General features: G+C 42.2%; 1 protein-coding gene across 2 annotated transcripts in view; it reads left to right on the plus strand.

Moving 5' to 3' along the window:
• The first annotated feature begins 3851 nt into the window (after positions 1 to 3851).
• LOC144597825 (solute carrier family 53 member 1-like) overlaps positions 3852 to 13720 on the plus strand; it is a 188157-nt gene continuing 178288 nt past the window's right edge. For both annotated transcript variants that reach the window (XM_078407455.1, XM_078407456.1), the window contains exon 1: positions 3852 to 4089. In XM_078407455.1, the coding sequence (XP_078263581.1) occupies positions 4021 to 4089 (69 nt within the window). In that variant the 5' untranslated portion in view covers positions 3852 to 4020. The remainder of the gene's footprint in view (positions 4090 to 13720) is intronic.

Below are 13720 nucleotides of genomic sequence, written 5' to 3' on the forward strand. Positions count from 1 at the left end.
GATATTGAGATATCAATTACTCAATGTGTGAAAAATCTAACCCTCATTTCCCTTTCAAGACTCCTCTCTCTCACCTTAAATTTATGCCCTGTAGTTTTAGGCACTTCTACTATAAATTACAGTCTCTGGTTACTTACCCTATCTTGTATGTCTCCCATAATTATATCTGCCTCTATCATAACAGCCTCTCAGCTCTTTTGCTCCAAGGAAAACTAACCCTGCTTTCCAATCTTTTCTGATAATTCAAATCCTCCAATCCAGTCAATAAATAACCTTGTGATTATGAACAATGAATTCTCCAATTTTAGGTTGAACATTGACATTACTAAAAAACAAAGTGCTGGAGGAACTTAATGGGTCAGGCAGCAACTGTGGAGGGAATAGAAAAACCCCCATTTCAAGAGAAACCCTTCTTTAGATTGAATGGAGTTGGGGGAAGAAAGCTGGAAAAGGGATGTGGGTGTAGGGCAAAGCCTGGTAAGTGATAGGTACATATAGGGCAAAGATACTAGTGGAACAAGATAGACCACTCGACCCTAAAAACCGTAGTATGTCATGATGCCATTTTAATGGGCAGAAACTTGCAGAAACATTTTAAAAGAAAAATAACAAAAATCTGTGAATTGATAGATGAGATATATTCTGCATTTTAATGGTATCATCACACATACTGTTCCCCCAAAACACTGATTACACTGCGAGAGGCATAGCGAAAGGCAGGTTTTGCCTACTAAAATGGCTCCTTTGCTTACTACACTTCAGTATAGGCGATTTCAACGGAGTGGTCCATCTTGTTCCTCTAGTATCTTTGATATAGGGTGAGGTAGGTAATTGGCAGACCGATGGAGTGTCAGAGGTGAGAGGTAAAAAGGATGTCAGATACTGTAAGGAGGTGTAAATGTAAAGACAGAAGTAGGGATATGTATGGAAGGGGACTGGGAGGAGGGAAAAGAGAGGGATTTAGAGATATAGAGAAAAGAGAGGGATATATACAAGGGCGGCATGGTGGCTCAGCGGTAGAGTTGCTGCCTTACAGCGAATGCAGCGCCGGAGACTCAGGTTCGATCCTGACTACGGGCACTGTCTGTACGGAGTTTGTACATTCTCCCCGTGACCTGCGTGGGTTTTCTCCGAGATCTTCGGTTTCCTCCCACACTCCAAAGACGTACAGGTATGTAGGTTAATTGGCTGGGTAAAATGTAAAAATTGTCCCTAGTGTGTGTAGGATAGTGTTAATGTGTGGGGATTGCTGGGCGGCGCGAACTCGGTGGGCCGAAGGGCCTGTTTCCATGCTGTATCTCGAAATCTAAATCTAAATCTAAAATATGAGACTCAGGGATGGCGGATGAGGGTACAGAGGCGAGCAGGGTAACTAACATGGCGGGGAAATGTGCGTGGAACGAGGAATGACCTCTGGTCCTAGACTCTCCCACCAGTGGAAACATCTTTGTCACATCCACTCTATCTATGCCTTTCATTACTCTTTAAGTTTCAATGAGGTCTCCCAACAATCGTCTAAATTCCAGTGAGTAGAGGTAGTGCTGTTAGATTTGGTCTGGTGTAATGAAGAATAATTAATTTAAAAATTGTGGTTAAGGATTCCCTAGTGATTAGTTATCACAACATGGTAGAATTCTGGATACAGTTTGAGGGTGAGCACCCGTAGTCTATGACCAATGTCCTCAACATAAAATTTGGAACTTACAATTGGATCAATAGATTAAGCGATAGATCAGTGGATGAACAATGACAGATTTTTAAACAGCTAGTTGATTAAACTCAGCAGGAATTTATCTCAGTTAGAAAGAGGGGCTCCATGATTTACAATGGAGAAGGACATGGAAGCTAATGAGTTCAGGGGAGAGAAACTGTGATATTTTGGAATATATCAACACCGCCATCTTTGAGGTCATGAAACACATAATTGTGGATAAGTATCTTGGAGCTTGATTAGGTATAACCTAGGATGTAATGGGAATATGTGAGCTCCTTTACATCGGCAAGACCAAGCATAGACTAGGCGACCATTTTGTCAAACCCTTGCACCATGTGCCAAGGTCAGCAGAAGCTCCCGTTTGCTAACCATCTTAACTCCCTTCCCATTCCCATACCTTTCTGTTCTTGGCCTCCTCCATTGCCAGAGTGAGTCCAATTTTTAGGAGGTCCCCTAAATATCATCAGTTTCCAATGATTTCATCATTTGGAAAATCAATTCTCTTTATTTTGAGGCCGAAAATAAATGACCTCAAATTAACGTTCAACTTTATTTTCCACTCTTTTACCCTCTCACAAAACCTTTCAATATCCCTTTGTAAGTTTCTGCTTTAATCTGCATTGTTTATTGTGTTGCATCAGCAAACTTGAAAGATAATATGTTTTTAGATGAATCTCAGATAAATAAAAATTCAAGATCCCACAGCAGAGCCCATCAGTCACATTCTGCCAAATATAAACTTCATCCTTATTTACTATCTCCTACATTCCTGACCCGCAACATCACCTATTACCTAGTTCTCCGGAGATGCTGCCCGACCCACTGAGTTACTCCAGCACTTTGTGCCATTTTTTTGGTCAACTTACTGGAACAGTTACCTATTCACCTGGGTTTCTGAGGCATAGACATAATTTCAATTTAATTCAATTAATTAAATAGATCATTAATGTTGCCAGTGAAACAGCTTGATTGCTGTCAACCCCGATCTAGCTCATCAATACCTTTTAGAGAATAATTTATTTGTTTCTACCCAGTCCGAGGGGCTCCAATGTGGTTGACACGTAACTGCCCTCCTAAAGTGGACAATAATGCTTGTCTAGATCGTAAAGGGTCATCCTCTGAAATAATTTTATAAAAAAGAAAATAAGATATTTTTAGAATAATACATTTAATACACCTAATATATATAGCAAGTAATGTCTTACATCTCAAAGAGGAGTTGGAGAGATACCTGACCAACATTCATTCTTTTTCCAACAGGGACAAATACATTTGGTGCATTCTGACGATACTATTTCATTTTAAACATTTAAGAAATGGACATCAATTTCATATGTTGCCGTGAGGAAGTTAGTGGTGAGCCAACGGTTCTCATCTTTTCAGATGGACCCACGATGTTGTGGGTAGAGAGGTGCAGGAATTGGATCCAGTGATGAATTTAGTGTTGATATATTTGTCAGGATAGTGTGTGACTTGAAGGGGATCCTGTAGGTGGTGGTGTTCCCATGGACTTGCTGCCTGGCCCTCCAACATGATGGTGCATCTCTGAACGCTGCTCATTCATTTCCCACAACAAAATTAATTTCCATCGCCTGCTCCTCGTTCCTAGAAATTATTTTATCACGAAAACATAAGTGGCCTTTGTGTTTTCTATTTTCTCCACTTATTTTGCTGCATGATGCCCAAGGGAACTAAAGCTGTAGGCTGCCAAATGGGGCAATCTACAATTCAAACATTAAAAAAAACATATATATCACGGTATAATGTTTATCGCCCGAGGCTGACGAACCGCGGCTACTTTCCCGGAGCCGCCAGCGGCGTCCTAGTAACGGCTCGGGGTTCCACAGCGCGCGCGGGCCGATGACCGGCGCGAGGTGGCGGTACTGATCAGAGCCCGGAGGAGAATGTGGGCGGCGCCAGGCGGCAGCAGGTGTGATGCGCCGCCCGACGCTGTAGCGTTGCGTGCTGCTATTCTCTGCTTCTCCATCGGCGGTGACGCAGCGACGCTCTGCAGCGACCGGGAGGGGGCGCGGGCACCGATGCGCGCTCACGCTGGCTCTCTCTCGCCCTCCCCCCCCCCCCCGCCCAGCTAGACCGTGCGCGGCCCCTGATGTATGTATTGTCAGTAAGATGGCGGATCATTGGTAGATAGTCAGTGTCTGTGCGAGGGAGGGAGCAAGCAGCATTACCAACGACAACACGCAGAGCGAACCGGAATCTCGCTCAGTAATGCTCTTTAGTTAGCAGATGTCCCGAACTCACTGCTGGGATTTTTTAATTTTAAAGAGAGCAATCTTCCACTAATCATGAAATTTGCCGAACATTTATCAGCTCACATCACGCCGGAATGGCGCAAACAGTACATCCAGTACGAGGTGAGCACCGAACCGAGCCGAGCCGAGCCGGCAGGAGGTGGACGGGTTAATAGCACCGGGGACAGCTCGCTGGTTTGGGTTCGGGTTCGGGTGATGATTGGGGGGGGGTTGAGCGAAGGAGGAAGAGAGGAATAAACTGAAAGTGATGGAGGGAAAGTGCGAGGCAGGGAGAGAATAAAAAGAGGGGGCTGTGACAGAACCAGGGTACTGGCGAAGGGAATGTTGGCAGGCAGTGAGGATAGACGAATGCGGTGAATTTGAAAGGGAAGAGAGGAAGAACGTGATAGTGAAGAGCGAATACCGGGGTGATGGAGAGAATGCCAAGTGAGTGGGTGAGGCTGGTGAAGAGTCTGGGGCAAGGCTAATGGGCAGGGGCATATCATGTATTGGGATAGGCAAGTGTGAGTGTAGCGGCCAGGGGTGAGGGTGGCGATGCGATGTATAGGAGAAGTATGGGTGATGGTAATCAGTGGAGGTATTTATTCACAAAATGCTGGAGTAACTCAGCAGGTCAGGCAGCATCTCAGGAGAGAAGGAATGGGTGACGTTTCGGGTCGAGACCCTTCTTATTGGGGGTGCAAGTAATGGTGGGCAAGAATAATGGTGACAAGTAGAGGGGGGCAAACAGGCGTGGGTGAAAGTAATGTGATAAGTGGAGGAGAGAATAGGGACAGGAGAGCTGAGAGTTGTGGATGCGAGTGATATAGGAAATAAAGGGTGAAAAGGCATCTAAAGGATTACAAGGATGAAGGGGCAACAAATGGCAGATGTGAGTGTTGCAGAGAGAAATAGCACAGAAAGTCCATTTAGCCCACTGAGTCCAGGCCAATCATCAACTACCATTTATACTCATCTTGCATCAAAGATGAGGGGAATGAAAGTGGAAGGCAAGACTGATGAGCATGATTAGTAGGTCTTGACAGTTATAATCCTGATGGGTTGGTGTGCAAATGTAATGAGGGATGATGAGCAGACTGGGAGTGATAGGAGAATGATGGATGGGGGGTGTAAAGGGGAATAGGTCGATGTACGAGGATGCCAGGTAACGTTCAGGTGCATGGGTAATCTTGCATCGGCAGAAATGAAAGCGGATGATATCCTTTGTAATTACAATAATGTTATTATTCTGCTATATTATTCATTGTTTTGATATAGGTTAGAGAGAGTAGTTATTTTATAATGTGTAATATTTCTCAGTATTGCAATGTTATATTCTAACATCAACTGTGGTGCATCTGAGAGTTTTATTGCTTTGCTGGGATTTGAAGGAACAATTAAGGAAGAGATGGCTTTTTTATTTATAGTCTTTCAGAGTAACCCAAAATATTTTACAATCAATGAAGTACTTGAAATGCAGTCGCTGTCCTAATACATGAAATTGACGAAGAGTCTCTACAATAAGAAAAGGAAAACTGTTAACGCTGCAATTGTATTGAATGTAGTGTTATAGAGATGCTGTGGTTGATTTTTCCATCCCTAGTTGGAGGGATTCTGCCATAGTGCCACCTCTATTAACTGTGCTGTTATCTATATATATATATATATTATATAGCTAAAAGTCTAATCTTGTGTGTATAATATATATATATATATATTCCCAAAATACAGCCAAAATAGTACACGATAGCGCAACAATTTTAGGGGCACCTTACTCACCATTCGCCTGTATCAAGTTTCGTTCAAGTTATTGCACTCTAGTGTACTGTTTTGGCTGTATTTCGGACACATCCCTCATAAAATAAACATCGCCATTTTGATCTAATACTTCCGTGTTCATCTTGTCTCACAACGGGAACCCAACGGGTATCCGCATGTGTGCAGTTGGGGGAGGGTTGCTGGGCTTGGCAGCGGCGCAGCAGCGCCGGGAGACCGGGGCCTGTCCCGGCGTTCGCCGCACCTGACCTTCCTTCTGTGGTGCAGAGAGAAGGTCAAAGAAGATGGGCGCCAGCAGGACGAACGTGGGGCAGCGCCTTGCGGTCGCTCTCCTGCAGCTGGCCGCCCGGGGCCGGGGTGAGTGGCTCCATCTCCCCTTCCCCCTCACCCGGCCCCGGGGCTGTTACAACGGGAACCTAACGGGTCCACGGGTCGTGTTTCGCTCAAATTGTTGCACTATCGTGTGCCACTTTGGCTGCTTTCTGCCCAACCAATTGTTCAAGCTCTTTTGATTGCAACATGCGTCTTAATTTAGTTCAACAAAGAAACTGACAAGTTACTAAAGATCCTTTAGTAACAACAGGAACCCAACGGGTCCACAGGTATTCTTGTGTTGAGTAAATGAACATAATTTGTTTTCAGCACGCCTTTGTGTAATGCATGTAGTGACCCAGATACACTCCCGACCTCCGATATGTCTGTATGGAGTTTGTACATTCTCTCTATGACTACATGAGTTTTCTCAGGGGGCTCCAGTTTCCTCCCAAATCCTCAAAATGTGCAGGATGATAGGCTAATTGACCCCCATAAATTGTCGCCATTACTTAGATAAGTAGTCTAGTACAGTGAAAAACTGATGGGAATGTGAGGTTTAAGGTTGAGGTCAAATCAAAATGGGTGGTTGGCTCAATAGGCTGAAGGGCCTACTCTGTGCTGTATCTCCCTGTGACTCACTAACTTAAACACTAACCTACATTTATATGTAAATTAGGCATACCAGACGTAAACATTTAGAATTTAGCAAATTATATTATTGTTCTTCTCTTTCGTATGTCAACTACAACAATCAAAAGTGGCAATTGGTAAGGTAAGTCTCTAATTGGGAGTTATCAAGTTGGGATAGTGAGCAGGGAGGTCCTGTCACAGCACATTCCCTTGGGACATGCTTGTTGATCTGTACTTGACCACAAGGACAGAGGTCGGTGTCTGCAATGCCCCATCTTTTCATGTTGGCTGCGAAGCGACCAGCACCAGTTTGCAGCCTGTTCAGTTGAACCCAGGCCTTCCTGCGGAGGTTGATGCCTGGAGGGTATGGTGACCAGGTCTCAAAGTATGGCTGGAGTCCTGGGACAGCTAGTGCTGCATTGCTCACTGCATCCAGACTCTCCATGTATGGGCGCAGAGGCTTCCGTGAGCGCAACCGGCATGGGGCCTCCTTCTCATAAAGGATGTCATGCAGAAGGTGGTTAGGCTGAGCAGCTTTCTGATGCAGTCGTCCACAGATGTTATCACGACGGGCTTGGGGTGGTTGAATCCCAGAAAGAAATGGTAAATTACTCGGTGGGGTGCAGCAGATGCAGCCTGAGATGATCCTCATTGCTTCATGTAGGGGCACATCCAGTCTGTGAGTGCGAGTATTCTGCGGGTGCATATGCTAGGGCCATTACCGAAGTTTTCAGGATGCTGAAGGATACACCCCAATTTGTGCTGGCAAGGCGCCTGACTAAGGATACTTATTGTTCTATTATTGTTCTAATGCCAGGCTCACTTTAGTTTTCTGTCACCGTTCATAATTTCATTTTGCCTTAAAAAAAAAAAAATCTTTCTGCCACCTATTGTATTGTATTGAGTACACGGCAAAAAGAAAAATAGTAATACAGTGTAATAAAAAGTTTTGTATGAGGCAGATGGATAACTTGTATTTCCACACAAAATATTTGAAAATACGATAATTGGAAGCAGAATAATAGTCATTTAATGTTCCCTACAATTTTATTTCTTGATCATGGTGAGCTCAGCCAACAGAGCCAAGCATGTGCATCCAGCTTGTGTCCTGTTGCAATGGCTGTGACTTTTTACAAGGCTTAACATTGTCATTTTTCTCATGTAACACAGCCGAAATTTTGGTAGTTGGCATTCTATGAGAGTATACAAAGTCTAAGAAAACTGTTCTTTATGGAGATTATATTGCCAGTAAATTAGAGCAAATATTAATCGTTGATAGATGAAAGTCCATGTCAAATAGAGATAGGGAGAAACTGTTTACATCAAATACTGATTGGCCTGTTGATTTTTCAGTTTGCCATTAGCAACTAATCACCCTTTTCACCTTTCAATAGCTTCCTTTTCAGTCATTTAATCTCCTGCATTTCCTTGAATACAGACTATCTATTCCATTCTCACCTTCCTTCTTCTTTTGCATCTTAGATTTCATCATTTCTAACATTTCCTACTTCTGACATGAAGCATTCCTGCATTTTTGGTATTTCATTTCTTTATGTTCACCGATCAACTTTGCTGTGTGAATCTATAGGTGCTGTCTGTATGTTCTCCATGTGGGTTTTGATCAGAGTGAATTCCTCCGATGTACCAAAGATGTGCAGGTTTGTAGGTTAATTGGCTTCTGTAAATTGCCCATAGTGTGTAGGATGCAAAAGTGGGATGACATAGAACTTGTGTACGGGTGATTGGTGGTCAGTGTGGATTTGGTAGGCCATAGGGCCTATTTCCAAACTAAACTCAATCTTCTATGCCTTGCCCTGCCTTGCCTATTTAATTGTCTGTCCGAACGTTTCTTGGACATATTTTTATCTGATCCACCATGTCCTCTGGCAGAACGTTCCTACCAACCACTCTGTAAATTAAACCTGCCCAGATCCCCTGTAAAACTCCCACCTCAGGAGGGTCCTGACCTGAAACGTCACCTATCCTTTTTCTCCAGAGATGCTGCCTGACCCGTTGAGATACTCAAGCACTTTGTGTCTATCTTAAACAATGCCCTCTTGTTTTTGATATCCCCATTGGGGGAAAAAAACTTTTGACTATCTACCTAATCTGCCTCTCATAATTGGATCAGCCCTCAGCTGTGATAGATGAAACAGAGACAGGGATAAACTGTTTACATCAAGTACTGCGTGGCCTGTTGATTTTTCAGTTTGCCATTAGCAGCCTCTTTCCCCTTTCAAAAGGTTCCTTTTCAGTCATTCGATATCCTGCATTTCCTTGAACACAGACCATCTATCTCTGTAAGAAAATAATTGCAGATGCTGTACAAATCAAAGGTATTTATTCACAAAATGCTGGAGTAACTCAGCAGGTCAGGCAGCACCTCAGGAGAGAAGGAATGGGTGACATTTCGGGTCGAGTGAAGAGTCGGGTCGGCCCGAAACGTCACCCATTCCTTCTCTCCTGAGATGCTGCCTGACCTGCTGAGTTACTCCATCTCTTCTGTTATCTTAATACTGTCCTCTTGTTTTTGATACTGCTACCATGGGAAAAAAAAGCTTTTGACTATCTACCTAAATTATGTCTCTTAATTTGGTCAGCCCTCAGGCTCTTTAGCTCCATAGAAAACAAGTTTATCCAATCTCTTTTCATAACCTATGGCCTCGAACCTAGGCTACATCCTAGTGAAACTCTTTTGCACTCTCTCCAACACAATTGCACCATTGGCTTTATTTCACTTTAAAAAGCTCAAAGTGTTCCTGGCCGAGGTCTTTTTTTAACACTAACTGTCATATTTTGGACGTTTTACATTGAAAGCATTCTATACATGCTGTTGTCAAATTATACCACATATTAATCTGTATTATTCCAACCACGTGAATAGATTTCAAGTCTGATCTAGGGCTGAATAATTGAATATATAACCTGAGGAGCAGAATGACACCAAATTTTCACGTTTTTGATGACAGACGATAGTGGTTTACACAAAAGGAAACCCAGTATCATAATAATTACAGAGAGGAAGACGCCTTCGTAATTCACGAGGATCTGGGAAATGAGTGTTTAGGGATGCTATTACCACTGCTTAAAAATTACGCAAAGAGTATAGATGATGTCAGCAATTCTGAAAGCTAACTCTTGTGGTTTACTTGGCTGAATACTGAACTTGGATTATTGCCTAGAATCATCACACTGATGTTTTCTACTTTAACAAAACATTGGTGAATGTCAGAAGAAAACAATTTTTCACTATATTTTTCCACTATATGCACTTTATGTTGGATGCTGGAAGATTTTGGGATTTCCTTTTTGGTGATTGAGTATGCTGGACTCTATTCCTTGGAGCACAGGAGGATGAGAGGTGATCTTATAGAGGTGTATAAAATCACGAGAGGAATATAATGGGTAGATACAGAGTCTCTTGCCCGGAGTAGGTGAATCGAGGACCAGAGGACATAGGTTTAAGTTGAAGGGGAAAAGATTTAATAGGAATCTGAGGGGTAACTTTTTCACACAAAGGGTGGTGTATGGAATAAGCTGCCAGAGGAGGTAGTTGAGGCAGGGACTATCCAAACATTTAAGAAACAGGTAGACAGGTACATCAATAGTACAAGTTTGGAGGGATATGGACCAAATGCGGGCAGGTGGGCCTAGTGTAGATGGGACATGTTGGCCGGTGTTCGGGCAAATTGGGCCGAAGGGCCTGTTTCCACACTGTATCACTCTATGACTCTAAAAGCCTACCTCATTTTCCTCAATATCTTTGAATTCTTAGGGCCTCATGCTGTTGATTGTATGGTATTGTAATTAATTTATTAGCCAAGTATGTAAAAACATACCAGGAATTTGATTTGCCTTATAGTCATACCAAAAAGAGCAAAAAGACACACAACAACATAAAAATTAACATAAACGTCCGCACAGTGGATGTGGTGGAACAGCGCGTTGTGATGGAAGGCAATAACGTATTATCTTCCCTCCTTTTCTCCCACGGTCGGGGCAGTCGAACCATCCGCAGTCGGGGCAATCGAAGCTCCCGCAGCTGGCAATCGAAGCTCCCGCGTCGGGGCGGTCGAAGCTCCCGCGGTTGGAGCTCCTGAAGTCGATCCCTAAGCAAGGGACGGCGAGCTCCTCGATGTTCATGCTGCAGTGCAATTGGATGTTATGAAGTGCAACTTGGAGCTTAACACAAATCTCAATTATAGAGCAGCAAAAACAATATTTTTTATTTCAGTTAGCCTTAAATAATTTCTTCCATTGGCTCAAATATTTAATCAGAAATCACGGAAGGGTATTTTAACATTAATCCTTGGAGATGCTCAGTGAGACATTGTTTTGAATTCAGGTTCAAAGGTTCAAGAGTTTGAGCTTTTTAGCAAATTGTTTCATGTGTACAGTTTTCCATTGTTAAGTGAGATATTTCCCAACATTGTGAATGAGGCAGATAGTGATCAAGATCCACAATGAAGCTTGTGTTTATGATTTTGGCCGAATGCTACTTAGTGTGAGAGACAACAAACAAGCAATTTATTCAGCAATCCCCAATCTGTTATTGTTTAAACAAAATGCAGTATTTCTGTTTTTTTCTACCAAAATGGATAACTTTATATTGTTCCACATTCTAATCACATTCATTCAGTTTGTCACTATCCTCCTTCATGCCCCTTTGCACCCGCTTTGTAACTCATATTTCCATTTAATTTCATGTCATCCACAAATTTGAATTCAAATCTTCAGGTATTTTAATATACATTTTGAATGGGGTCGAGACACAAATCACACCATCAAAGCATGGAAACCCGAGAAGGATCTATTGATCCTTGCTGCACGTCCCGCTGAGCTACTCCAGCATTTTGTGTCTAACTATTGATCCATGCTCTGTTTTCTATTCCTACTCTTTGTTTTCTATAATCGTTGTAATCTAACAATTGGCTTCAGATTCTCAGCTAAAGAGAGGAAAAAAATAATTCTCCTCCTGCTGCTAATATTTATTAACTTGAACAGTATATTTTTGTTATGTTAGGTGAGAATATGGACAGGCTGAACACAGGAGCCCTCCATGGTTCCATAGCCCACAGCATTCACAGACTATGCTTATAGGTAAAGAATGGCCTCATGGAAGATTTAACAATGGTAGGGTTAGATTTTACCGTTGTCAGTGCCCGAAAATGAGTTTGAAAGAAATTTAAAATATGGAAATGGGTAATTAAATAAGGCCTTAAAGGAAACTATAGTGGATAATGGTTCTCTATATTGAAATCGCAACCTGAGATAGAGAACAATGTTAGATTGTTTTTCTTCATGTTTCCAAGATTTTTTTGTGTTGAGCATAATCGGGTACTTTTCAATAGGGGAAGAAATTATTTAGAAAATATTAAAGAAGCCATGTGTCACTTTTATTTCAATGCCACCGTGACTTGGAAGAGTATCACCATTCTTTCATATTGTGTAGATGTAAGTCTCGTAGCTCCTTATCCATCACATTCCATATCTCAGATATCTTGTCGAGATCCAGCCATTTGGATATCATTAGTGGTATCAAAACTCTAGCAGAGTGTATCACAGAATACTGGCAGATGGATTCTGATTTCATCATTTATCTTGGCTGTCTGTTTCCAATTATGTGTGGAATTAATTAGGGTCTTGAAATCAACTCATCCGGTCTCGAGAGAAATGTGGCCTCCTGATAGACCTGAAAACAAAGGGAAAAAAAGGAATGATGGTGAACACAAAACAAGTAGAATGGGAGAAATATCATTTGAGGTGCTTAATAGTTTAATGTTCGGAGCAAATTCTCTTCTCATAGCTGGCGCCAACTGTCATTAATGGGTCTATAAAAACTGCATTTGTTAATGTTTTATACTGACTTCATGGTAATATTAGATATAAAATTCAATTGATTTTTTTTTAACCTGATTCATTTGGAATTGTGACTAGATTGGAGGATCATCAACATCCGGTTTATAAAAGGTAGTTAAGCAAATAATTTGAAGTTAGTACGTTCCTTTTGGCCCTGTGTCCCCATGTTGATCGTAATGATTACGGTTATTTTTATTTTTATTGAGACTTGCTGCATCCCATTCTTGCTCTGTGGTCTTTTAGGTTAGGGCTCTTTAAGTGTTCTCCTTTCAAACATGATTAGAATCTCTTCAATCCACCACCTTTATAGGCAGTGATATTTTTTTTCCAACTCGCCTTTAATCCTAATAAAACCCCAAATCCAGTCAGTTTCTCCTCAAAACCTGAATTCTCTAATAAAAAACATAAACTGCTGAAGTAACTCAGCAGGTCAGGTAGCATCTCTGAAGATCAGACCGAAAAGCAGCCTGAAGATGGGTCTTGATCCGAAACATCATCTATTCATGATCTCTAGAGGTGCTGCCTGACCCGCTGAATTATTCCAACACTTAGTGTCTTCCTTGCACTTCATCAGATTGAATTCCATCTGCGCATGCAACCAGCTTTTTAATACTTGAGAGTGGCAACAAATATCTTCCTCAGCCTCAACTACACTGACAAATTTTGGTATCATTGACAAATTCCTTTATTGCAATCCCCACATTTGTTCAATTTATGAAAAACAAAGGATCTACCATTGAGCTAAGTGGAATTGTTTATCGAGAGCCTGATGCACTCTTGTTGACTACTGAAGATTTTACTATAGATTGTAATTTTCCATTGGATCTTACTTTCCCAATTAGTCTATATGTGTAGGACTTAATGTAATGTCTTTGCAAAAATTTATGTAGACTCAGTCCTAATTCAGCCGGTCAGGCAGTATCTCGGGAGAGGAATGGGTGACGTTTCGGGTTGAGACCCTTCTTCAGAGAATAAGCGAGTTCAGTATCTCGCTTCTTCAGACTTCTGAAGAACGGTCTCAACCCGAAACGTCACCCATTCCTTCTCTCCCGAGATGCTGCCTGACCCGCTGAGTTACTCCAGCATTTTGTGTCTGCCTTCGAACTGCATCTGCAGTTTTTTTTCCTAGAGTTTGAAGGGAGGTGGGCAGAAACAGTTTCCCGTTGCAAATTTA

Source organism: Rhinoraja longicauda, chromosome 11 (assembly GCF_053455715.1).
Source record: "Rhinoraja longicauda isolate Sanriku21f chromosome 11, sRhiLon1.1, whole genome shotgun sequence".
In the NCBI taxonomy this organism is placed as follows: Eukaryota; Metazoa; Chordata; class Chondrichthyes; order Rajiformes; family Arhynchobatidae; genus Rhinoraja; species Rhinoraja longicauda.